The sequence below is a fragment of the Pristiophorus japonicus genome, chromosome 21 (assembly GCF_044704955.1).
Source record: "Pristiophorus japonicus isolate sPriJap1 chromosome 21, sPriJap1.hap1, whole genome shotgun sequence".
NCBI classification, from domain to species: Eukaryota; Metazoa; Chordata; class Chondrichthyes; family Pristiophoridae; genus Pristiophorus; species Pristiophorus japonicus.
Window position 1 is genome coordinate 26,915,011 of NC_091997.1, and position 24,947 is coordinate 26,939,957.

The 24,947-nt window shown below is 39.7% G+C and overlaps 1 protein-coding gene across 7 annotated transcripts in view; it reads left to right on the top strand.

The window, feature by feature from the left end:
• gpatch8 (G patch domain containing 8) overlaps positions 1–24,947 on the top strand; it is a 175,762-nt gene that overhangs the window by 29,340 nt on the left and 121,475 nt on the right. For 3 of the 7 annotated variants that reach the window (XM_070864499.1, XM_070864500.1, XM_070864501.1), the window contains exons 1-4: positions 5,027–5,050; positions 5,980–6,054; positions 12,712–12,729; positions 16,348–16,420. Coding sequence is in view for 4 of the 7 variants with exons in the window: in XM_070864495.1 (XP_070720596.1) it covers positions 5,039–5,050; positions 5,980–6,054; positions 16,348–16,420 (160 nt within the window). In the remaining 3 variants the exon portion in view is untranslated. Of the gene's footprint in view, positions 1–5,023; positions 5,051–5,979; positions 6,055–6,292; positions 6,315–12,711; positions 12,730–16,347; positions 16,421–17,260; positions 17,277–19,860; positions 19,890–24,947 lie in introns of those variants that run through there. The other 4 variants (XM_070864497.1, XM_070864495.1, XM_070864496.1 and 1 more) reach the window with 4 other exon arrangements.

Here is a 24,947-nt window from a genome sequence, read left to right on the forward strand (position 1 = left end):
TTTTTTTAAGCCTTTTTTGATGCAGTAACATTTAATGTATTTTGCAGGACTTTTCTACAATCTGAACCAACTCCCTCAGTAACAGAACAGGCTCACTTTCACAACTGAGTCTCTAGTTTATGACAAAAAATAGCATATTTAGCAATAGAGATTATGAACACCCAGCATTCAGTCAATATTACACCCCACTAATGGTAAAAAAATAAACCCATGGCGATAGTGTGAAGAATAAACACACAACCCTCCAGTGAAGCCACATTAATATCTTAATGGAATTCACTGCTAATGCCATTGCTGGTTCAATTCTACCCACTTGCATTTCCTGAAGTGAAATGAGTTGAAAAAGGCAATTCTGTAAATTAACTGAATTATTATTTGGAAGTGACTACTTCTGGCTCTCCGTGATGCCAATTGGCAATAAGAAGGCGGCTCACCACCACCTTCTCAAGGACAGTTGGGGATGGGCAATAAATGCTGTCCTTGCCAGCGACGCCCATATCCCAGGAACGAATAATTTAAAAAAATAACTATTTAAAAGCATGCAGTAATTTAGTCCCATGAATTAGCAACACTTGCAAGGTTCTTTAACAAAGTAAGAATTTTAATAATTGCAGAACTTGTTTAATAGGAATGTAATTATCTACTGGCACAATTTGTAAGCAGTTAAGCAACTACCGACTAATGAAATACTTTTGTGCCTTTTACGCATATGATATGACTGATCATATTTTCTTTTCATTCCAAGACCTGAGAATAGCCCAGATTATAAATGATGTGCCGAGATTACACATTTTATGTGTTCGTGTTTCACCGCAAGTTGCTGAAAGTGTTAATCTGGATGAGGAGCTGATTGTGCATTGAGCATTCTTGTCAATGCATCATATATTTAAAAAATAGCCACATCTCTCAATGTTTGCATACATATAGCAATGTACTACTAATGTGCTTTAAGGGAGCTGGCCCTTGATTTAATCCCTCCTAATTTCAGAGGTCAAGTGACCTTGGTGGTGAGCAGAGTAGTAAAGACAGTTAATATAAATGTAATGAGCCATGTAAAGTACTAAAGCAAATAGAAGCTAGAACTTTGATATTGTGCAGTTTATCTTGTTAGAATGTAATGAGCTTGTATTCAAGATCGACCTAGTACACTGAATTATAGTGCTATGATCACATACACTAGGAATACTGGAGATTATTGGCTGAAACTCAAGTTTAGGAGATTTGGATTTTGTATTGCATTTCATGTTGGGTTCCTTAACTATTTACAGGGCTAGATCTTAATCTTGGAGGGGGATTGGGCATTTGAGCACTGCAGCGAGACAGCTGTCTCTTGATATCTGTGTAGTTTGCATAATATTGAACTTTCCAGTCCTACTCAAAGCTGCCAAAATCAACAATAGCAATCAGAATCTCTGGAAAGAAGAAAGCTGAAATTCATTAAAAGTTTCAGATTTTATAAATAGACACCTGACATCTGTTTACTTCAAACACCTGAGTGGAGCCCTGAGATGCTTGTGGCTCGTGGTGAGCCTCCCAGACCCAGTGTAATCTAATGCTGAGTACTGTCCATGGCCCCAAGTTTCCACATGATTTGCTCCTGATTTTTAGGAGCAACTGGTGTAGAACGGAGTATCTTAGAAATCGGAATTCTCCACATTTAGTTTGCTCCAGTTCTAGTCAGTTAGAACAGTTTCACTTTGGAACAGAATTTTTTTTCAAAAGGGGGCATGTCCGGCCACTTACGCCTGATTTCAAAGTTTCGTGAGTGAAAACTTACTCCAAACTAACTTAGAATGGAGTAAGTGAAGATTTTTGTACGCTCGAAAAAACCTTGTCTACACTTTAGAAAATCAGGCGTAGGTTACAAATCAGGCGTAGGGAATGATGGGGGGTGTTTAAAGGGAAGTTTACAAATATTAAACACTTCAGTTTTACAAATAAAGAGCCATCATCAATAATAAATGATAAATACATCAATAAATCAACCAATAAATCAATCAAAAAAAATTAATAAGAAATAATTTTTAAAAAAATCAATAAATAAAACATTTTCTACTTACCGACTGCAGCACCGGGAGCCCTCCAACAGCGTGCTGGGATGCCCCCCTCAGTGTGTGTCTGTCAGTGTCTCATTCTCTGTCAGTGTCTGTGTTTCTGACAGCGAGGGTGGGGGGCAGAGGGGGGGGAGGGATGGGGGGAAGGGGGAAGGGCGAGAAGGGGAAGTGGGTGGGGGAGAAGGGGGAGGAAGGCTGAACGGGCCGGGCCCGAGACTTCGGGCCGGGCCCGTCACCAGCACCAGATTTACAGGCAGGTGGCGTAGGGTCGGGTCGGGGGGGTGGTGGGAGGGAGGTCGGTTTGGTTCGGGTCGGGAGGGGGGGGAGGGAGAGGAGAGGAGAGGTCAGGGGGAGGGAGGGAGGGAGGGAGGGAGGTCAGGTCGGATCCAGTCCGGAAGCGGCGGGGGGGGGGGGGGCGTTGTCTGGCCCGGTCCGGAAGCGGGAGTTGGGTCCGGTCCGGGGGCGGGAAGCGGAGTCGGGTCGGGAGGAAGCAGGAGCTGGGTGTTGGAGGAGCCCCAGTGAGGCCATTCGGCCAGGGCTAGGGGCTGCGTGCTTCGGGCCCCTCCCACACAGTTTCCGGCGCCTGGAGCTACTGCACTTGCGTGCCCACTGTAGCGCGCATGTGCAGAGGTCCCGGCACTGTTTTCAGCGCAGGGACCTGGCTCCGCCCCCTACAGCTCCTGCTGCGCTGTGCCGAGGGCCAGAGGACCTGCAGGGAGGTGGAGAATACGGAGGGTTTTTTTAGGCACACTTTGTGGCGCAAAAAAGCGGCGTCCAGGTCGGTACTGCGCCGTTCTAGGCGCGGCTCGAAACTTGGACCCTATAACACTGAAAAGTCTTCATGTATTTTCCAAACAGTTGTGTGAATGTGTGAGCTCAGTTCTTTCCCATCATCTGGAAAATGTCTCCAGTTGTGTTTCACATGAAATAGAGCAGCTAGCTTGGTGCCAATAGACCTCTGCCAAGATTGCTGTAGTGCTAGACACAAAGAAGTATAAGAGCGCCCGAGTTAGCTGTTCCCTCCATTCGTCCCTTCCATGGGGATCTGCCTCACTTCAGCTCACAGTCTGACTACTCCTTTGTTTATGCTGATTTTTATATTACAAAAGGGAAAAAGAAAAAATGTCATACTTCAGTGGACCAAATGTTAGTAAGATTTATCTGATTGGCATTGGGAGTGAACATATTTGATTGTAAAACAAAGTACAAAGTGGATTGATTCATTAAGGGAAACAGCAGATGGAAGACAGCTGAGGCTGCAAACTATATAGAAGCAAGATCATTGGTGCTGAGTTACCATGAGCCCTCTGGCCTTAGACCAAAGCTGGACAAGAAATTATGGAACTAATTTTTGGAAATGAAACTACTTCTATTAACGTGTACTCACAGCATTCTTTATATGCATGCAAATTTTTATTTTCTTCTGGTGTGCTAAGAACGGAGGTTGTAGTAGTGACCAGGGCTATATCGGGTGCTCACCTATAGTAATGATGAAATCTTGGAGGTAAATGAGTCATTGGATTCCAGTTGTTAAAGGTAACTATTGTATCTGTAGCTTTTCAGGACACACCCAAATGCTACAGCGCGCACACACACACACACACACACACACACACACACACACACACACACACACACACACACAACCTTGAATGCCATAGCAATTAGTTCTAATTTTAGAAGTATATTGGATGGGATTGTGTTTAAAAAAACAAGTACAGTTCATTTCTATCTTGCTCACACAGGATAAATAGGGAACCAACTTAAAGATAAAATCTAGTTCTGTAGCAGATACAAATGACAGATGAAGCTAAGCAACATTGCAGTGTCTGATAATGTGTGCTTGTTTGTAAAATGGTTTGTGACACTTGAACGCAGTCTTTGTGCTGTGGCGTGGCTAGTGGTGATTGTCAAGAGGCTGAATATATTTCTTGAAGGACAGGGGCAGGTTGCAACAGCTGCACGTTGATGTGAGGGACATGAAGACGGAACGAGAACAGAGAGCTGGCACTGCCATTCTTTCAGGCTTTGACAAAATATTTTTAGCCCCTAGTGATACTGTCATAAGGCTTCTTTGTATTCCATACCATTATATTCTAACAGATTTAGGCACAAAGAAAGCATTTGACCTACTTGTAAATTTTGGCAAGTTGATACAAAGCAACTCTTGCTTGCATAAACTGTAAATCAATGGCTCCATTTAGTCTTCGAACAGTTACAGCATATCATATGGTAACCATTATATGATGTAGCCTGTTTTTGATTCTTTATCTGTCTGTTTCTGTCTTCAGTGTTTGTCCAGTGCAGTATTTTATACAGAACGTGAACATCAAAAATTAAAAATTTGTAAAACACCGATGTGACATATTTGATGATTGGAGTGCAAGTGTAGAACTTAGCAGTTTCCTTCTATGAAGGTGGTTGATCGCCAATTTGATTTGACTAGAACTGCTCTGGAATTCTGTGGGAAATCTGTTGTACTCCTTGATTTTACAGATAATCTTTTTAATGGTAATAATAGATTTGCCTTGCGGCCCAAAGTTATGCTGGCCAATTTTTGTAAATGATTTGCATTTACTTGGCTATTATGAACTATCTTTAGGCCAGGTTGGTAATTTAAGTGCCTTATGATTTATGTAGTATAAAGTTTACTTTTCATACATTATGATTGTACCAGAAAAAACAATGCACTCTGTCTGGCCAGTTCCAAAAGCTAATGCACCTCACTTGCCCACTTCAAGTATCTATGCAATTCTTCATCCAATTCTCCCTTAAATCTTTCCATTTTTATCTGCCTCACTGAGCAATCCATTCCATTGGAGCAATGTTATTTGGTTTTAATTTTTACCATTGTTTCATGCCTGATTTCATTCTCTCATTCTATGATGCCCACTGTGTATTTGGTCTTGCACTGTAGGAGGCTCAACATGGAGGGAAAATGTGGAGGGAACTTAGAAATGCAAATTAATTGCGAATCAGCACCGATGAAGCCAAAGGTGAAACCTCTAGGTTCATAGTACTTTTCAACACCAACTTGTATTTAAATAGTGCCGTTAATGTAGTAAAACATCCCAGGAGCATTGTCAAGCAAAATTTGGCACTGAACCATGCAATATTGGGATAAATGATCAAAACTTGGTCAAAGAGGGAGGTTTTAAGGCGCGTCTTAAAGGAGAAAGAGACGGAGCGGTTTAGGGAGGGAGTCGAAGAGCTTAGGGCATCAGAAGACACGGTCGCCAATGGTGGAGCGATTTAAAATCAGGGAAGCAGAAGAGGCTAGAATTGGAGGAGCGCAGAGATCTCAGAGGGTTGTAGGGCTGGCGGAGGTTACAGATATAGAGAGGGGCGAGGCCATGGGAGATTTGAAAACAAAATATGAGAATTTTAAAATCGAGGCATTGCCGGATTGGGAGCCAACATAGTTTAGCGACCATAGGAGTGATGGATGAACGGGACTTTTTCCCATCATTAAGTTGTAAAAGTATGTACACTACCTACAAGCAGAGTTTAACCATGTTTTTGGTGGAATAATATTTAATAAATGGTGCACAATGCTGACTACTGCAGATAAGATATATCCTCGTGAATCAAATTTGCACCTGGATCCTCGAATAGTCATTGCTCACTTGCTATTTCACTACCAACTATAAACGTCCATACTGCTGTAATTTAAATCATCATGTTAACCCTTGCAGTATACATCCTATTGAATTTTTGTAATACAAGTTTAAATTTTAAATATGAAAATAAGACACTGAACAGGATATTAGGTATTCACTGCCTCTGATGTGTTGCTGATCTTCAAATCTGTATTGATTCCATTTGTTCCCTGTATTATCGTGTTTTAAACCTTTCTTTCACAGCAAGCTCAAATAAAGTTTGTTTTTCCAGAATGTGTCTTTACCATTCTCCATTGACTTTTTAGGGGAATCACTTTGATCAATATGAAGAAGGACATCTGGAGATCGAACAGGCATCCTTGGACAAGCCCATAGAATCGGTAAGGACCGGAATTTTGATTGCAAACTGATTTGGTGTAAAGTTGAATGATTAGCTGCCCCTAAGGGAGGGAGAAGGTAGTGCAGTTTTGACTAGTCCAGAAAGTTTCTAGCAGTGAAAATTATAAGTTGGTCCAAACTACTATATAGTGATTAGTGTACACCTTTATTTTAATTTTAAGTTTTTCAGGTTTTTGTAATATAATGTATATTAATGCTGTGCTGCTACTATATATACAGGACATGAAAAATGCATCTTAAGGTAAATCAACATTTTGTTTGTACTTCATGGATAAATAGTACACTTGCTTCATTGCTGCTTTCCGTAAATTGCTTAGTAAATAATCCCACCTTCTAGAAGTCGTCTCCTGTAATATGTTAAACTTTTAAGTAGTTCTAATTCAGTGAGCCTTTACATTACATGAGTTTAATCCAGTGCTTTGGTTTTTCAGCATTTGTTTTTGTGTGTAGTAATTGTCATTGCACTCATACGGTAAAGGATGAGACTTCATGCGCCATGTAGGATGAGTGGCATGAGTGGATGTGTATAAGGACTGGAAATATGCGCTGATCCCCTTCAGCTCCTGGATATTTTGCACACACTTTACTGGTTATGCTCAAGATCTGTTTGTGTTGTGGTGCACAAAAGTGATATGTCTTTAGTCCAACTAATACCTAATGCAACTATTATAATACCTAATAAAACTAATAATTTTAGCACTGCTTAAAATTGACCTTCCTCGAAGGACCAAGCTGAGAATTGAGGACTCTTTTCCCCCCCCGCTTCCCCTTTCCCCAGTGAAGGCAAATGATAGGCCACCTAAGGTTTTGAACATGAAGCCATCTGGGTCTTGAAAGTGCTCACTGTCTTGAGCCACCATCTTGCTGCACTTCCTTAAATCTATGTGATTTCATATAATGACCAGAACTTTGTGGGTGGTGATAGAGGTATTTTTGTGGGAATGAAAAGGCCAATTTAAAAAAAAAAACTGCAGCACATTAGTCACACCATTAATTTCTATTTAAAATTACTAATTTTATGCAACTTCTCCAACACTAAATGAATGCGTACTGCTACCTGTCTTTGATCATCTCAAGACACCAGCACACAGGTAGTTAGTTGTAAGTAAACAGAGCTCCCATCCCCAAAAAGTTACCAGAGATCAATTGGCAGGATAACTTGTTTCCTACTAATTTCTTGTACAGTATAACTATGTTACACTGTACCAGGCTGTAAACAAGCTCTTGAGCAGTGAATATGCTTGGTGATTTGGACTGTATACTAACTTACAATTCAAAACAAGGGTATGGGGACAGAAAAAAAATCAATCCTGTAGTTTGGTTGCCAGTGACAGCCTAATTTATGAGCCGCCACAGTTTGTTATACAAATTGGGTACACAGGAAGCTGTGTTCATGAACTTGGTTGAGTAATGATCATTTCTGATGTTTTTTGGCCAGAGTCAGTTCAAGTACTTTTTAGTATACATTGCATTAACCGGAATATGTACTAGTGGAGGAAAAGGGGGTGCTGGAGTGGCGATAAGGGTGGAATGGTTAGAATTAGTTTGCTATGATTAAAGTGTGTGCAAATTCCCATCCAGTGTGTCTAATATGTAAGAGGTTTAGGGGATCGGCAGATATTTCTGTTCTCATGGAAGATGTGCCTACGTTTCCATGTAACAAATAATGCACACAACTTGGGGTGTCCACCATTTCTCTTCTGCAGCAGTTGGGCCATACTTGCTAAGCAGCCATGAACTGGTTTGTATTGCACGCTCTGCTATTTTATTTAGGGATTCCTGGTTCCTTATCCTGTCCTTCCAATACAGCAAAATACCTACTGAGAGACTTTGCTGGCATGATGCTTGTCTATGGAATGGCAATAGCTGATGACGCATGTTGATAATACTGCAGGATAAGTTTTCAATTGAGTGACCTCGTAACATTAATACCACCGCACCTAACTAATTTTGAGTTTGTTGTTTTGTTTCCCTTTAACAATGAGATACCTGAATATTTTCCCACCCACTTTTTTTGCTTGCTTTCCTTTATTTTCATGTGGGCATTTGATATTTCTTTTGTGCCACTTTTGAGTCATCCATTTTTAGTTGACCAAAGCAATAACTGGCCAAAACACTTCATTCCAATTAAGCAGTAAAACACCAAAACAAAACGATCCTTATTTACAAAATTTGCAGTTCAGTGAATGAGTTGATATATTTCAATGTTTACTTTATTGCTATAAATCACAGAAACCCAGACAATAAGGGCAAAAAGTAGATGTCCCATCTGTCTGCTTTGTAAATCAAAGTTCCTGTAATGTTCTTGTATACACTCGTAACAATCTTTTTGTCTTCTCTCAGAAGAGCTCTCCCTCCCTCCCCCCCACCCCCCCCCCCCCACACACACAAAAAAGCTTGGAAGACATACATTAGTAACTTAAATTTTAGATTTAACCAATAATTGTTTTTATCCAATTGGTTCAACTGCTATTGCATTGCAGAAGTTAAACATGAGAATTGAGTGAAGGCAGATAACTTTATAAGTTAATGTATTAGTTTATTGTAATCTTACTAAAAAACCAATTTAACAAAAAATGAATCGCCACCAAAATGTTTATTTTTAGAATACTAGTTCTAATATACACTTCTCCATAAACAATTTTTGACCCTCTTTTCATTTCTCCCCCCACCTCCCAAAAATACTTCCATTACCTTCTATTCCTTAGCTAAGATAGTGGGAAAGAGAATCGCTCCCTGACACCACTAGCTTTATATGCAGTAGTTTAGACTGTCATGAATGTGACCCAGGGTAACTTGCTCACATTTTATTCCACTTCCCTCCAATGAAATGGGGTAGAAATTGTGGTCGGAGGCTTCCCGCAGGTGGATGCCTCCAACCTGCAAAAAATCTACCACCTTACCTGGAGGTTTGTAGATTTGCGCTTTGGGTACCCACGGGTAGAGGCCCATGTATCCCAAGGGGCACATGCGGTTCTCAAACGCCCCTGGGATCACTGGGCTGGCCCAACCAATAAAAGAAGGGAATCCCTATTTGTATTTATGGGGTTTCCGTTTGTACGGAACTCCCATAAGTATGAATGGGGATCACTTAACTAATATGCAAATACCCAAAATAAAAAAATGACTATTTAAAATTAATTAAATAGCCATTTAATTAAATATTTTAAACAAAAATTTTAACGGGGCTAAAAATAAACTTACCTTATTGGACAGGGTTTTCAATGTATAAATGAGTGATAAACTTTTATTTTCTATTTTTGACATGCTGGCAAAAGCAAGCCTAGGCATAAGAATTTCAAGGCCATTTGCTTGGGCAGAAGTCCAACTCTACCCGCGAATGCCCTTTTCTTTCGGATTCGTACGATCTGTCAAGAGGATTCTTGACAGATTGCAAGTTCAGGGTTTCAGTGCATGTGCAGTGTATGCCTAAACCCGGAACTTGAGGGGTCCCTATGGGTGTGCGCGCCCCATTGTCTTCCTTACCAGTGGGAATTATGGAGGTCTCTGTTCTAACACTGAACTGCATTGTGGTGGTACGACAACATCCGTCATACTGCAGTTTCTGTTAGCATTACCCATTAGCTAATACTGTACCAGTCAAACTGACAATTAATTGCTCTTGACTTTTATAATGCTCCTGTAAACAATGGTTCAATATTTTTAATTGCATATTTTTTCACACTGCATCACAACAGAAATCCGGTAGGCTTTTTGCAGGTATAAAATGTTGAATTTAAAAGCCCTACAATGCAGTTTTAATTCTGTGATGGTGAAGAACAAATTGGTATAGGTAGAGAAGCCATTCCATCAAAAGCTTTAATATGAAAAAGCCAACAGAATATTTTCAACAGCTAGCGAATGGCTTCCATACATTCTAAATACACATGTCCTGCAGCATTGTCTCAAGATGTGCTAAATGCTATGCTACAGTGTTCAGTCAGTGTAAACAGCAAGCTTGGCTGCATTGGAGAGTCCACAGATTTTGAGGTGATTCTATGTGCAGATAATTAGTTCATCCGATATTATTCAACAGCTGGTGCACCCAGGATAACCGTTCTCTGTAATGAGATTAGTGCAGCATATACCTAATGCATGTGATGAGGTTCACCTTTGTTTTGACATTTGACAGTAGGTATGGAAATAAAAATAACTAAAATAATGATGGGTAAGTTTAGGTTTCATTGGATCTCACCCAGTTGGCTGCAGAGCCGATTTCCCCAATTTCTGCGGCCATCAAATTTACATATTTCAAATGGAGCCTTTCCAGGATGACCTCTGAACACTTCAGAAATAAACATTAAACTGTTACAATCCAGAAACACCTAAAAGCTGAAAGAATCTATTAGAAAACAAAATGTTTTGGACTTGCTCCAGAGTCTAAATATTATACTCAAATTCCAAATGTGCATCATTAACACGCTTGATTTTTTTGGAGTGTTAGCACCTCGGATTGTGTGTACACAAATAGCGCAGGTGAACCAATTTGGAAATGTTAACATTTAACTTAATGTAAATTGCGCATTTTAAAATCTGCAAAAAGTATTGGCCCAGAAATCCCGGTTCCTCCTTCCCGCGGGCGTTTGACCGGATTCTCAAAAAAGAAGTGCACTTAACCTTACCCTGCTGCGAGTTCCCGGTCCTGAGGCTTCCACTGACTGCGCGTCGCAGCGCGTGCACGTCAGGACGTGCGCAGGGCAGGAGTTGCAATCACATGGCTCTGGGCAGCCAATCAAGGTAAAATATGTCCTCATTCATCACAACTCCGTAAGTTGGAGTTCCCATTATTATGACTGAGAACCCCCCCCCTCCCCCCCCCCAAACACACACAATATTAATAAAAAATAAGGAAAAATACACTACATATTTGACATCAATTTAAATTAGTTATTTATGTATTATAAAAAAATATATTTTTCCGATATAAAGAAAAAAAGTTTTTTAAATTGTTTAAAATAAACTTACCATGGGGGGGAGGGTTTTTAACAATAACGTGTTTTTAAAAAAAAAACTATTTTATGTTTTTGTGTATTTTAAAACTCTTAAGCCTGTAAAAAAAAATAGGCTATGTGCCTGCTTTTATCAGACGCAAGAGTTTTCAGGACATCTGCTGGGCAGGATATGGGTAAATACCACAGTCTTGCCCTTGCAAATGTCCTGGATGTGGAGATACGGAAGATCTGTAAAGCTCCATCTTGACGGATCGGAAAAGCCCGTTTTCAGCTCATGCGCATTGTGCGCTGAAAACCGGCTTTTGCGATGCCTTCCTCGGTCCGTACACACTCCGTACCGACCCAGAGAGGCCGGGATTTCTCGGCCATTGATGGGCTAGTTTAGGTTTCATTGGATCTCAGTAGAGCCGATTTCCCCAATAGCAGCGGCCATTAAATTTACATATTCCAAACAGAGCCTTTCCAGGATGACCCCAGAACACTTCAGAATTAAACATTAAACTGTTACAATCCAGAAACACCTAAAAGCTGAAAATCTATTTTAGAAAAAATGTTTTGGACTTGTTCCAGAGTCTAAATATTATACTCAAATTCCATCATAGGCTGTGCTTAACGTGCTTGATCTTTAGGAGTGTTAGCACTAGGATTGTGTGTATACAAATAGCATAGGTGAACCAATTTGGAAATTTTAACATTTAACATTCTTTTGACGCTGCTTAATGTAAATTGCACTTTAAAATCTGCAAAAAATATTCCTTCTGGATTCTAATGACTGATTTGTTCAATGTAGCAAATGTAAATTCTTAATTCCCCTTCAGAAATGACTAGTATATAAGGTGCTCACCCTAATTTTAATTAAGCTTTTTCAATTCATGTTCCAGCCTGGACATTCTTAATGCGCAAAGTTTAAAAATAGCTTTTTAAAAAAAAAAAATTAGAGAATGTTGCAATAGTTTCATTATTAATCTTGTTGATTCAGTTCAGTTTTAAAAGATTATAAAATGACTTTAGCCCAATTATCCAATAGGGCAAACAGTATAGTGGTTGAATAGCTCTTAGACCGAGCCTGAGAATGTTTGGTCCCTTTCTATTCGCTGGTTTAGTTTGATACAGCAGTATTATTTACAATAGTCAGATTGTGCTTTGTTATTTTGTACATGCACAAGATCTGTGGACTCCTAAACAGACAAAGGTTATGTCAATATGGCTGCTGATTTGACATTTAACAGTAGCCGCATGTTCCCTGCACTATAAATATTTCATGTCTTGTAGCTGTATGGTGTAGCATTACCATTTGGCCTTCCTAGCCTTTATCGTGTGTCATCTGTAGTTAAGTATAAGGTTTGTTTTGGGAACCGTTCTAAAGTGCTCTTGCATGTAACGGCAAAGTAGTGCCCGCCTTTCTGTCACACTTTCCTGATATATCCCCTCACACATATATATAATATATATATTTTATATACATATAAAAAATATATATTTTGTTTCAGTTTTCTCTTTTCCATTGTGTCATCATGGCACATTGCACTGACTTACAGCCAACTGGTCTTGAATCGTGGATTTACATTGTGCTTTCACTATTACCTACTGTAGACATTACTTGCAAGCAGTGAATTGAACAGAAGCAGACCGTTAGTGTTTGGACAGTTTCTTACTTTGTGTTACATTTAACTGTTCTTTTGACAGCCCAGTTTTTAAAGCCAGGTTCGTATGGAAATGCTTTCACTCCACTTGCACTGCTTTGAAATAGCCTATTGCTTCATCTGTCTGTCTGTTTTTTTTAAATGCATTAATTAATATTGCAGTCAGGGTAATGTCTCGCTTCCTTCTTCCCTGAAAGCTTTATAATGTGGTTTTAATATTTAATTATGAAGTTTCCGAGATCAGATTTAAGAAGGTTAATTTGTATCTTCATGTGTTGAATGAAAGAGCAACCGTTCTCTGCCAAAAAGATGAAGGGGACTAAAGCCTGTTTTATGACCCATGTAAAGTTTAAGATTTGAGGTTTACAGCTCAGACCTAAATGGAAAAATTACCAATTAGCCAGATTTCATTTATTTCCCCCTGTATCTGACATGAAAGACTTTCTCCTTGAGTTTGCCTGTTTGATAACTGCAATGCTCACTATATGGCCAGTGTTAAGATGAAAGTATTTCAATTTTGTTTTCCAGATTAATTTTTGTAGGCTCAGATTTTAAATCTATATCGGTTTAACTGCAATAAAATGCATACCGAACATCTGAAGCTTGTAATGCGTCAAGAAGAGGTACAGCAATCATAACCATCTTGCGTAAGATTTTGGAATTATGCAGGATTTTGCTGTTTACAAGCTCGAGTCCATCAAGCTAGTTCAGAGTTGATTTTGCTTCTCTTAAATTACAGAAGCATCATTAATTTTATCCTTCTACCCAAGTACAGTAAAACAGTTTGGCCATATCTAGTGACAAGTGATTAGGATCTGCTTCCTCCCTAGATATATTTTCTGATTACTTGATGACATTTTTCTAATTTTTTCAAAAAAAAAACTCTTCAAATTAATAGCAGCATACAATAATCTAAGAATTATCACTGATTGCTTTCCTTGAGACAAAGGCTTTGTCAGGACAGATGTTTTAATTTGATTTACTTTGTCCCATTGAGGAAGGGAGTAGGTATCACTGCAATCTTGTTCATTTGATCTCCCAGTAGGAGTAAGCATTATCTTATTAAAGCAATTGGTTTTACTGTAGCATTATTATTGCTGGTAAATCACCACGAGTGCAATTCTGCCAACAAATACATACGAAAATGTCTGTTTTAAAAAAAAATATATATTTATATATTTTACTAATCTGCCGGAGCAACCGCTTTGAAGGTGGGTAGAGAGGTTACTGCTGCAGCCTGGCTCCTTTTCTAAGATTGTGCGGCACTGAGATGCGGTAAGCCGATCAGCATGTTACAAGGCGATGGGACCAGCTCCCTAATTTCCCTAATTTAATTGAAATTTTTTTTTTTTAATGACCTTGACAGGAAACATTAAATCTTTTTAAAAAAAAAAATCACTTTTTGATGATCAGTACATTTAATGCTGTAGGATTTTTCGATTGGAAAGTATGACTGTTTGAGACTCTGCATTTTAACACCATTGGCTTTTTTGACCTCTGTGCTTAACATTATCATACATAAACCATAGTTAAGCATGTTATGCACTAAAAGTCAAACCTATGTAGCATGGTTTTATTCAGCTCTCTAAACCAGCTGCTGTTGTGTTCCACATCTTTGTGGTAATTGCAGGTTAAAGATTTTTTAATAAATCTGTAATCTGACCCTGCAATAAAACAAATTACGAGCTATGTATTTTTCACCTTTGGTAAATTTGTTTGCAAGTGGATTCATAGTACTGTATTGCAGCGACATTTATGGAGTGCTGTGATGTGCTGGCACGGGATTTTTCTGACCTTTAAGAAATGTTTTAGCTAGCTTTAGTTGTTTAACGCTCAGTTAGCAGTTATCTGTTCAGCTGCAGTGTACATGCAACTTGTGTGCTGGCCCTCCATCCCTGAAAAGGGTGGAAAAGTCACAATGCAAATACCAAAACCGAATGCTTGGGATAAGATTGGCTGCTTTGCCCAGCAATTTAGTTTGTGTGGCGTTTGTCCAAGACTGCTGCCAGGTTTAAGGAAATGTCTTTTTGTGGGCTAGGCTTTTTAATTTTCCACTCTCTCACTATGGCATAGAAGCACACATTGTTACAATGCAGGAACTAATTAATGTCAGCAGTAACTATTAAGGAATATTAAATCGAAGCTACAAAAGCACAGGTTTGTTAAAAGAAACTAACTTTAAAACATTCCACTTGCTATCTTTTATCCTCTTGATCAAGCTTGATCCTGCCTTCACCTGATGTCCACATACATTTTTTTCAGTGGGAATCATCAGATAGTCGTCAGTACTGGGCGCAATGGATTTTTTTTTAATGTCGGGAACATTTAATCCAATTACAGCCCCATCTGAAATTGTCTAACTCCGAACATACCAGGCACTTTTTATGCATATGGTTCAGTAACACACAGTATGGATCATTTGCCTATTGATAGGCCCAGCACACACTTTATCAGAAACTTTAACCCCCAAATATACGACAAAAGATGTGTTTGACTACCGTGTAGCAACTCGCAAGATGTGACTTATTGTTAACTAACTAATAGATTTTCACATTCAAATATGAACCCCAGTCAGGCTGCAAAAACGATTCAGCACTTGGTGATTAATTAACAGTAGCACAAACCTTCATTGAATTTTGAGTTTACATATAATCCTTGCAGGGTGCTTATTTTTAAGCTCCTATGTTTACTGGACAAAGTTTGTTTCCGAAGTGAATTCAGTAATGTCATGTATATTTTTGTACTTTTTGGCCAAGGTGAATGGACATTGACTCGTAGCATACAAAATGACTGACTCCAGGGAGATCATTTGAATTAGCAAAGCAATACATTGCACTTCTAAAGTCAACATTTCCTTTTTATTGCCAGATGTTGCAAGATTTGCTCCAACCCTGGTGATACTGCTCCTTGTAAGATTGGAACAAAGTCCTTGAAATTCAGCACTGTATATGTTTGTAGCTAGTTAACCACTCCAAAGTGGTAAGGAAGATGAGACATTACGCTTGCTGCTTCTCCTCCCTACATGCACTAATGGTTCTTGCTATTAAACCTGTTGCTAGGCCTGTTCCATTCTAATTTTCAGCATTTTTGTTACCTTACACATGAAGTGCATCACAATCTGTGCTTGTGCTCATTTTGTAAATTTACTAACTTCACTGTTTCATTTTTAGTTAATAATGGCTGCATGCTGGTTATAAACCCAATCAAGTCTAGCCTGGATTTTGCTATGATCGTGTTTGGTTTCTAGTGGTGGGGCAGATTTTGCACTTTCAATAATCTGTAGACAAAAAGCCTGACACGCAACATAACCAAATTAAAACACAAAAGTTTAGTTGTCTGTTGCAAATTGGTGCTGTCAAGGTGACGGATATGGTTTTAAAAAGAGCTTGTTTTTTTTTTCAGTTTTACTGATTTCACTTCTTTATTTTACATTCCTTTTACCCAGCTTTTTTTTTTATTATTTAAGTGTTCTGCACTGACAATGCACAGCACACCATCAGAAAATAATCCCAAATTGTGTGAGCCATTTATGACATTGTTTCCTTAGGATGTCCATCTACCCCATTCCCATTAGCAACTTCTTGCATGTTTATCCATTGTACACAATATAAAAATGTTGACTGGAAGGGAGTTTGTATTATTGGAGTATTTTTGGTCTATTCTCTGTTCTGTCTATCAGGACAACATTGGACACCGTTTGCTTCAGAAGCATGGGTGGAAGCTTGGCCAAGGACTGGGAAAGTCTCTCCAGGGTAAGTTCAGAAACATCAAACAATGAAACACCTTTTAACGTATGAAAAATGTTGTTTTTGAGAACATGTCCAAGTACATAAATATGTGCATACATTTTATAGTTTGTTTCCCTCTACAGTTTAATATGGAAACAATGGATATTTGTACCGTACTGTCTGTAGAAACCTGCTTTTAATTGTAGCTCATTCTTGCTGTGTTTCTATTTTTTTTTCCTCTTTTCTGTTCTCTGGGTGGTGAATTTGGCTCTAAAGTTGCACTTAAGGGAATTTGAGACCCTAGCTGTTTCTTTTACATTAAACAATCCTCTTTGACATGCAGAACATTAGATACATATTGTGTAATGAATAATGATTCAAAAAAACTGACATTTCTTAAAAGGAAGAACTGAGCTTTCTGACCACTTCCCTCCATCTATCTCACAAACATTGTAAACTGATATTCCGAGCTTAAAAGATTGGGAATGTCAATAAAAAAAAAATTACATTTGATATTTGGGTGATATACTTGTAAAGTATTTGGTATATTGTGACTATCCTTTCCTTTTTGATTTGGTCTAATGTCAGCCTTGGTCACTTATTTGAGCTGTTCAGTTTCTCAGAGGGAAATTCCTGGAGTTAGTACACATGATTTTACTAAATCCGTGGTGCTGATTATTAATCCTCATGGCCTTATTTATATTCCAACCTACTGGAAAACAGCCCATGACTCTGAATCCTTTCTTCTGAGTGTTTATTATTTCTTATCATTTGATGTTTATTATTTCTCATTGAGGCCTCAGAATCCACAGCGGCAATGTAAAGTCTGATGACGGAATGTATACAGCTCATTTGTAGGCATGGACCAAAAGTGAAACATGTGAGTTGTTTGTAATGGGAGTCCTCCAGAACTCGTGTACGTTTCTCCAGCTCGTGTTCCAAAACTTGAAGCTAACTGGTGTTGGATTCAAGGAACACCTTGACTACTGTGTGTTCATCGGCCATATCTGATATTGTTGCTGCTGGCTTCTGTATCCTGCTCAAGCAGAAGTAGAAGAACTCGGGGTTAACATAATTTTAGTGAGTTTATGTGCTTATCAAACTAAGGGGTGGCAGCACTCCGTACGAGAACACATTTCTCTGATTTCAAGCATCTCCTGATGTCAGCAAGCAAATCCCACATCAGGTATAGATACCCAGCTACAGTAAAGCCTCAACATTTGTTTGTCAATGTTTGTTAAACCCAATCTCAGAAGGTGACTTGGTACCATAATAATGTGATGCAGGTATTCTCTATTAACCACACCAGCTGTCCTTGAAAGTCCCTCTGAAATATAAAGATCAAGAGTAACTCTGTTGTGGAAATAGTCACTAAGAGCGGGCTTGAAGCAGTCCAAGGTATAATTTTTTGAAAATACTTTTTATATTTGTATTTTATGTTCAAAGAAGTGGGGGATATTAATGCTGGGAATAGAATAAATTAATGTCATGTATAAACCTTACAGCTGGCAGAAAACAGACTTTCTTTCCAATGAGCAGAGCTGGATTCGAACCAACTGTAATAGTCCAGTGTACCATCCAGATTCCCAGGAACTTGTTTCTTTACTCTGATCTCTTAAAATACTCAGCTGTTGACTTGGCACCAGGTAACAAGAATTGGGACAGGCTACCAAATGAGGATGCCTTGACAATTCATTTAGCACCAATGCATGATCTTGCAACCCATGTAGCAGAACCAATGCATCACATCTACTTTGGATTATGCTATTAATGGCAGTCTTTATTCAGGCCATACCCCATTCATTGCTCGACCATAATCGGTTAGCAGTTAAGACAAAAGTTGTTGAACACCTTTGAACGCTACTTTTTGTGGAGGAAAGTCTTGACCTAACTCACTTGTTGATTGCAATGCTTGCAAAATATGCAGCTTTTTATAATGAGAATTCTTTTGCAAACTGGGACTCTATCCAGACTTCAGCTTCTTTGAGCCCAATAGCTTGTGTAGAGTTTCCCACCTACAGTGAGGACTATAGTCCATTCCACTTCCATCTGTTGCAGGTTTAAAGAAAGAAATAACTTGCATTTATAGCACCGTTCACGACCTCAGGACATCCCAAAGCACTTCATAACCAATGATTGTTTTCGACGTGTAGTCACTATTATAATGTAGGCAAATGTGACAGCCAGTTTGCGGACAGTAAGGTTCCACAAACAGCATGAGATAAAAGATTAGCTCATCTGTTTTAGTAATATTGGTTGAAGGCTAAATGTTGGCCAGCACATTGGAGATACCCGCTGCTCTTCCTCTGGTGCCAATTGGCTTTAAATGTCGACCTGAGGGCAGATCGGGCCTCATTTCTTTTGAAAATGACACCTCTGACAGTGCAGCAGTTTCTCAGTACTGCACTGATGTGTCAGCCTAGATCATGTGCTCAGGTCTCTGGAGTGGGCTGGAATCCATGACTCGGGTGAGAGAGTGCTACCACTAAGCCAAGGATGAGATTTCTTTCTATTACCCTGTTTGTAAGCATAACAGATTTGTGTAAAAACAGGACTCCTGTTAATCTGAGAGTCAACTAGTTAGAATAAATCAGGAGCTTTCATGCGGCATTGTCTCTATTTGACATAAGTATTGCCGGTGCGTTGCCACTTTTGTTTTCCTTTATTCTTGTGCGTAAGTATTTTAATATATTTAATTAATTAAAACAGATGCGACTGTTGACCTAAGTAGACTGGGGGAAAAATGATAGAAGTAGCTATATCATAGGAAGGAATTATTTTAAAAATAAAAATAATAGGGGACTGGGTGATGCAATGAGCACATTAACACTTCAGCTCTCGGAGCTGGGTTTGAATTCAGACCATATGGAATGGGTAAAAGTCTCTCTTTCCTGCTTGTTTTGAGGATCGTGTTTGAAATGGTTGCATGCTCATACTAGCTCCTCTTTTGGGAGCAGTCCCATAACAAACACAACCTATCACGAATTGGCAGCCTCTCTCCGACCACAATGGTTGAAGTGGGAAATGAAAACGTGTATACAGTTCATGGGGTGCTTCTCGGGGATGCCCTTTCTCTTTATGAGCAAAGAGGAAGGAAGTTAATTTTGCGCTTCTCTATAGTATATCCAGCTTAGAAATGCTTGATGATACCACTGGATAGCCAAACTGGAAAAATAGTTCATTTTCCAGCACTGGTTGCTCACTTGAGCACACTTACAAAAAATGGAATTGATGTAAAATAATGTTTCTAAATGATATATGCCACGTTCATTTTATTTATGATGAGCTAAATGAAAGATATTAAGAATGATACAATAAAAACGTTGTTTCTATATGGTCAAATTGAGTGCTGGATACAGACTTTCCAATTTATTCTCCATGTATCCTGGACCATGCACAAACGTTTGTGTGAGACTGAAGACCACTTTATATAATTGTCTTTGGCATTCTGTCTACCCTTGTAGGTCACATTTACTTTCTGCACATTCTAAAGGTTGGCAGTATTGCTTCTTCCTATATTTTTCTCTTCTGAATTTGTTGCATCTGTCGCATGCAAGTCTGTGCTCCCAGATCTCATTTGGGCTTTTCCTGAATACTGTGATTTTTCTCTTTCACACTCCTTCCAGCATGCATTATAAAATGTAAATGCATGGAGAATACCTGTTACCGCTTTAACACTTGTGTTGGCCTGTCATCCAACTTAGCCTTGTTTTCTGTAGAATGACATCTCCCCTCTCCACACAATTCAAAGTCAGGACTTTTGGAGTTGGTGAAACAAGAGATTGATGCACTTGTACCAGGTTGTGGATGGACATTCTGTCTATACTTTCTTTTCTCCCCTGCAGACAGCGGTGAATCATGCTTCATTCTAATTTTGTGGGATCCGGCAGCCCGTGGATAATTGGCTCAAGCAACCGTACTCCATGTGCGAACCTAGACACTGAATACTGGCTGACATTGCACAGGACAGTGAGGCCAGTTGCAGTGCCCGTTGTTGCCATTGCTTCAAATGATTTAACTTGCCAAAGTACAGGGGTGTAAACTGGGACCATTACTCACCGAGCTATTTGGAAAGGTCTATCCGTCATATCTTTGTGATTTGAAAATTACACACGGTCTTGAAAATAAACTTTTTTTTTATTGCCTCCGGAAGTGTTCTTTCCTTCATAACACTACCTGTACAACAATAATAGGAGTTGCACTTCCACTGCTAATATTGGAAATTGTTGTTTGTTCTCCCTCGGATGAGAAATTAGTCTCCCTCATCCAGTTCATTTTTTATTCAACAAATCTGGTGAATTCCAGAACTATTAGTGCTTGGAGAGGAAAACTTTTTATTTGCTGTAAATTCATGATGGCCAACAATAGGGTTAGGCAGGATCAGCTTAAAGAAAAGGAAGACTTGCAATAATATGGCACCTTTTAAGACCTCAAGAAGTCCCAAAGTGTTTTACAGCCAATGAAGTACTTTTGAAATGTAGTCACTGTTGAAATGTAGAGCATATAAAAGATCCAGCCTATCCTTAACAATGGATCTTGCTGTTATACATTAATTCTGAAGGGGGGGGCGGGGTGATATAGAATATTCTCCAAATTGTTCCAACATGTTATGACTGACAATATTGGATGTTTATCATGGAGTTATTCAATATGTATCTTTAGACCCCCAGTTTGGAGTTTCCTTTGGATTTGTAGTGAGACAATTTTTATTTTTATTTCCTCTCTGATTCATGCTGTGGAACAGCATCTTCGAAAACTGCCTTGCTCGAGAGTATTGCCGTCAATTTTTGCTGAGGTATATATGGTGTGGATAGAAACTAGACAAATCTGAATGTATTGTCGTCATGTTATTCATGCTTGGAATACTGCACGTCATGTTCAGTTCCGGTTATCTGCTGGTTTAGTCATCATTTGGGATTATGGAAGATCTTTTAGTTTGGCTTTTGTTCTATTGCCTATAGAAATCCTACTGATTGATCTCAGTCTTGATCCTTCCCTTAAGTTCTAATTTGATCGAAATGCTCTGATCAGTGGGATCAGATTAGTTAATGTTACAAAGTTGAAGTATTCACCAAATGTGGAAAATTGAATTTGGTTTAGGGTGTCCCCTCTGGTGTCTCCGCCCCCCCCCCCCCCCCCCCAAGGATTTATCCTTGGCCCCCTCTCATTTCTCATCTACATGTTGCCCCTTGGTGACATCGTCCAAAAACACAGCGTCAGTTTCCATATGTACGCTGATGACACCCAGCTCTACCTCACTGCCACTTTTCTTGACCCCTCCACGGTCCCTAAATTGTCAGACTGCTTGACCGACATCCAGTTCTGAATGAGCAGAAATTTTCTCCAATCGAATATTTGGAAGACTGAAGCCATTGTTTTTGGTCCCTGCCACAAACTCTCTTCCCTAGCCAGTGACTCCATCCCTCTCCCCAACTTCTGTGTGAGGCTGAACCACACTGTTTGCAACCTTATCATATTTGACTGTGAAATGAGCTTCCGACTACATAGCCACAGCATAACTAAGACCGCCTATTTCCACCTCAGTAACCTTAGCTCATCCGCTGCTGAAGCCCTCATCCATTCCTCCTTGACCTCTAGATTTGACTATTCCAACGCACTCCTGGCTGGCCTCCCACATTCTACCCTACATAAACTAGAGGTGATCCAAAACTCAGCTGACCTTGTCGATTTCAGAATTCTCATCCTCATTTTCAAATCCCTCCATGACTTCGCCCCTCTATCTCTGTAATCTCCTCCAGCCCCACAACGCTCCCGAAATGTCTGCGCTCCTCAAATTCTGCTCTCTTGAGCATCCCTGATTATAATCGCTCAATCATTGGTGGCCATGTCTTCTGGTGCCTCGGCCCCAAGCTCTGGAACTCCCTCCCTAAACCTCTCCGCCTCTCTACCCCTCTCTCCTTCAAGATGCTCCTTAAAACCTACCTCTTTGACCAAGCTTTTGGTTACCTGCCCTAATTTCTCCTTGTGCGGCTGTCATTTTTATCTCCTAATACTCCTGCGAATACTCCTGTTAAAGGCACTATATAAATACAAGTTGTTAGGTAATGTTGGTAATTGTGGAGCATTAAAACTAATTTTCCAGTTCTTGCTGACTTACATTATAATATTTGCTAGTGTACTGGTTTTTAAAATCTGTTTTGATATGCTATGATTGGTAAATTGATTTCTATTCCTGTATTAGACTTGCATTCGTGATTTGTGGTTTAGTATTCTCCGAGACAATCGATTTAAAAAATACTTCAAAATACAAAATTATCTTGCCAAACAATAAATACACATTCAAAAACAGAAAATGCTGCAAATACTCAGCAGGTCAGGCAGCAGCTGTGAAGAGAGAAACTGAGTTAACATTTCGGGTTGATGACCTTTCATCAAAATTGGAAAAAGTTAGAGATGTAACAGTTTATAAGTAAGTACAGAGCTAGGGGAAAAATGGGGGTGGTGGGGCGAGGGAGGAAGAAGGGGGAGGTCTGTGATCGGGTGGAGGGCAGGAGTGACTAAATGACAAAAAGGATGATGGTGCCAGGCAAAGGGGGGTTATAATGGGACAAGTAAAGAAACAAAAGATAGGTTCAGAGAAGCTGTAAATGGCACCAGAAGAACTATTACCAGTACCTATACAAAAGCAAAATACTGCGGATGCTAGAAATCTGAAATAAAAGCAGAACATGCTGGAAATACAGGTAGAGCGTCCGGAAACCTTGATCGAGGCTGTTCCAGATTTTGGGTATTTCCAGATTTCGTAATGTCGAAACGCCTGGGGGAAGGGGGGGGGGGAGGGTGCGGGGGCAGAGATTTTAACAGATTTTAAGCAAGTACAGAGGCAGTGAAAGGGGGAAGGCAGGAGTGATTAAATGACAAAAGGTATGATTGTACAAAGCAAAAGGAGATGGTAATGGTAAAGTAAAGAAACAAAAGCTGGGTCTAGAAGAGTTGTACATGGGTACAGCAGAATCACCAACAGCTGCCATCTTAAAAAAAAATGGATGCAGCGGTTGTGGCCCAAATTGGTTGAGGTCGATGTTCAGAAGGCTGTAAAGTGCCTAATCGAAAGATGAGGTGCTGTTCTTCGAGCTTCATTGGAACTGTGTAAGAGGCTGAGAACAGAAAGGTCAGAGTGGGAGTGAAGAACGGAAACTCGGGCTCACGCTTGCGGACTGAATGGAGGTGTTCCGCAAAGTGGAAGGTTACCTTGGAAAGACTCGCATATTTGCAGCATTTTCTGTTTTTATATCACTTTACCAGCATCTGCTGTTTGGGAAAATGGGAGCAGTGGTTCTGATCTGAAATGGTTGTACCCAGTGTTGAAGGTTGTAAATTGCCTACTCGAAAGATGAGGTGCTGTTCCTCGAGCTTCGTTGAGCTTCATTGGAACACTGAGTGGGACAGTGAACAAAAATGGCAAGCAACCATAGGCTCAGAATCATGTTTGCGGACTGAAGAGTGTATTCAGCAAAGCAATCTCCCAATCTGCGTTTGTCTCCCCCCAATGTTGAGACTGTATGGTGAGCAGCGAACTCAATATACTGAGTTGAAAGTACAAGTAAATCGCTATGAAAGGTCATTGACCTGGAATGTTAACGCTGTTTCTCTCTCCACAGATGCTGCCTGACCTGAGTATTCCAGCCTTTTCTGTTTTTTAATTTCCGATTTCCAGCATTCGCAACAATTTGCTTTTGAATAAATCTACGCAGTATGTTTTACATGCCCAGGATATGCAACTCCTTGTTCTGTTTTAGATTCTGGAACCATCGGCCAGTAATGTGATAGAAAACTGAGGAAGCTAAAACCTCTGGTGCTTTTGCTATTTCCCTTCCTGAATCCAAATCTGGCATTTTCCTGTAAAATACAGGAATCTTTATACATGAACAACATTGAGATTTTTTTTCCTGTGTTTGGCCACTTGTCAGAAAGTTGTGGGTTCAAGTCCCATTCCAGAGACTTGAGCACAAAAATCGAGGCTGTCACTCCTGTGCAGTACTGAGGGAGTGCTGCACTGTCAGAGGTGCCATCTTTCGGATGAGGCGTTAAACTGAGGCCCCATCTGCTCTCTTAGGTGGACCTAAAAGATCCTACAACAACATTTGGAAGAAGAGCAAGGGAGTTATCTCGTGTCCTAGCCAATAATTATCCCTCAATCAGCATCACAAAACTAGATTATCTGGTCATTATCACATTGCTGTTTGTGGGAGCTTGCAGTATGTAAATCGGCTGCTGCGTTTTCTACATTTTGAAGTGTAGTCACTGTTGTAAAGTACTTCATTGGCTGTAAAGCACTTTGGAATGTGCTGAGGTTGTGAAAGGCGTTATATAAATGCAAGTTTTTTGTTTTAATATTAACGCCTGGTTTTTAACATTTGCGTTAGATTTTCAGAAGACTACCCAATAACCGCTGGTCCCTTGCATATAATGTGTACATTTAAAATGAATTTCAATAAAATGGAAAGAATCAATAGGGAAATGTTTGCATCCAAGCAGCTTGAGTTGCGAGTTCTCTGTCAAGAGTGTCGTTCTTGGTTTTTATCCAAAC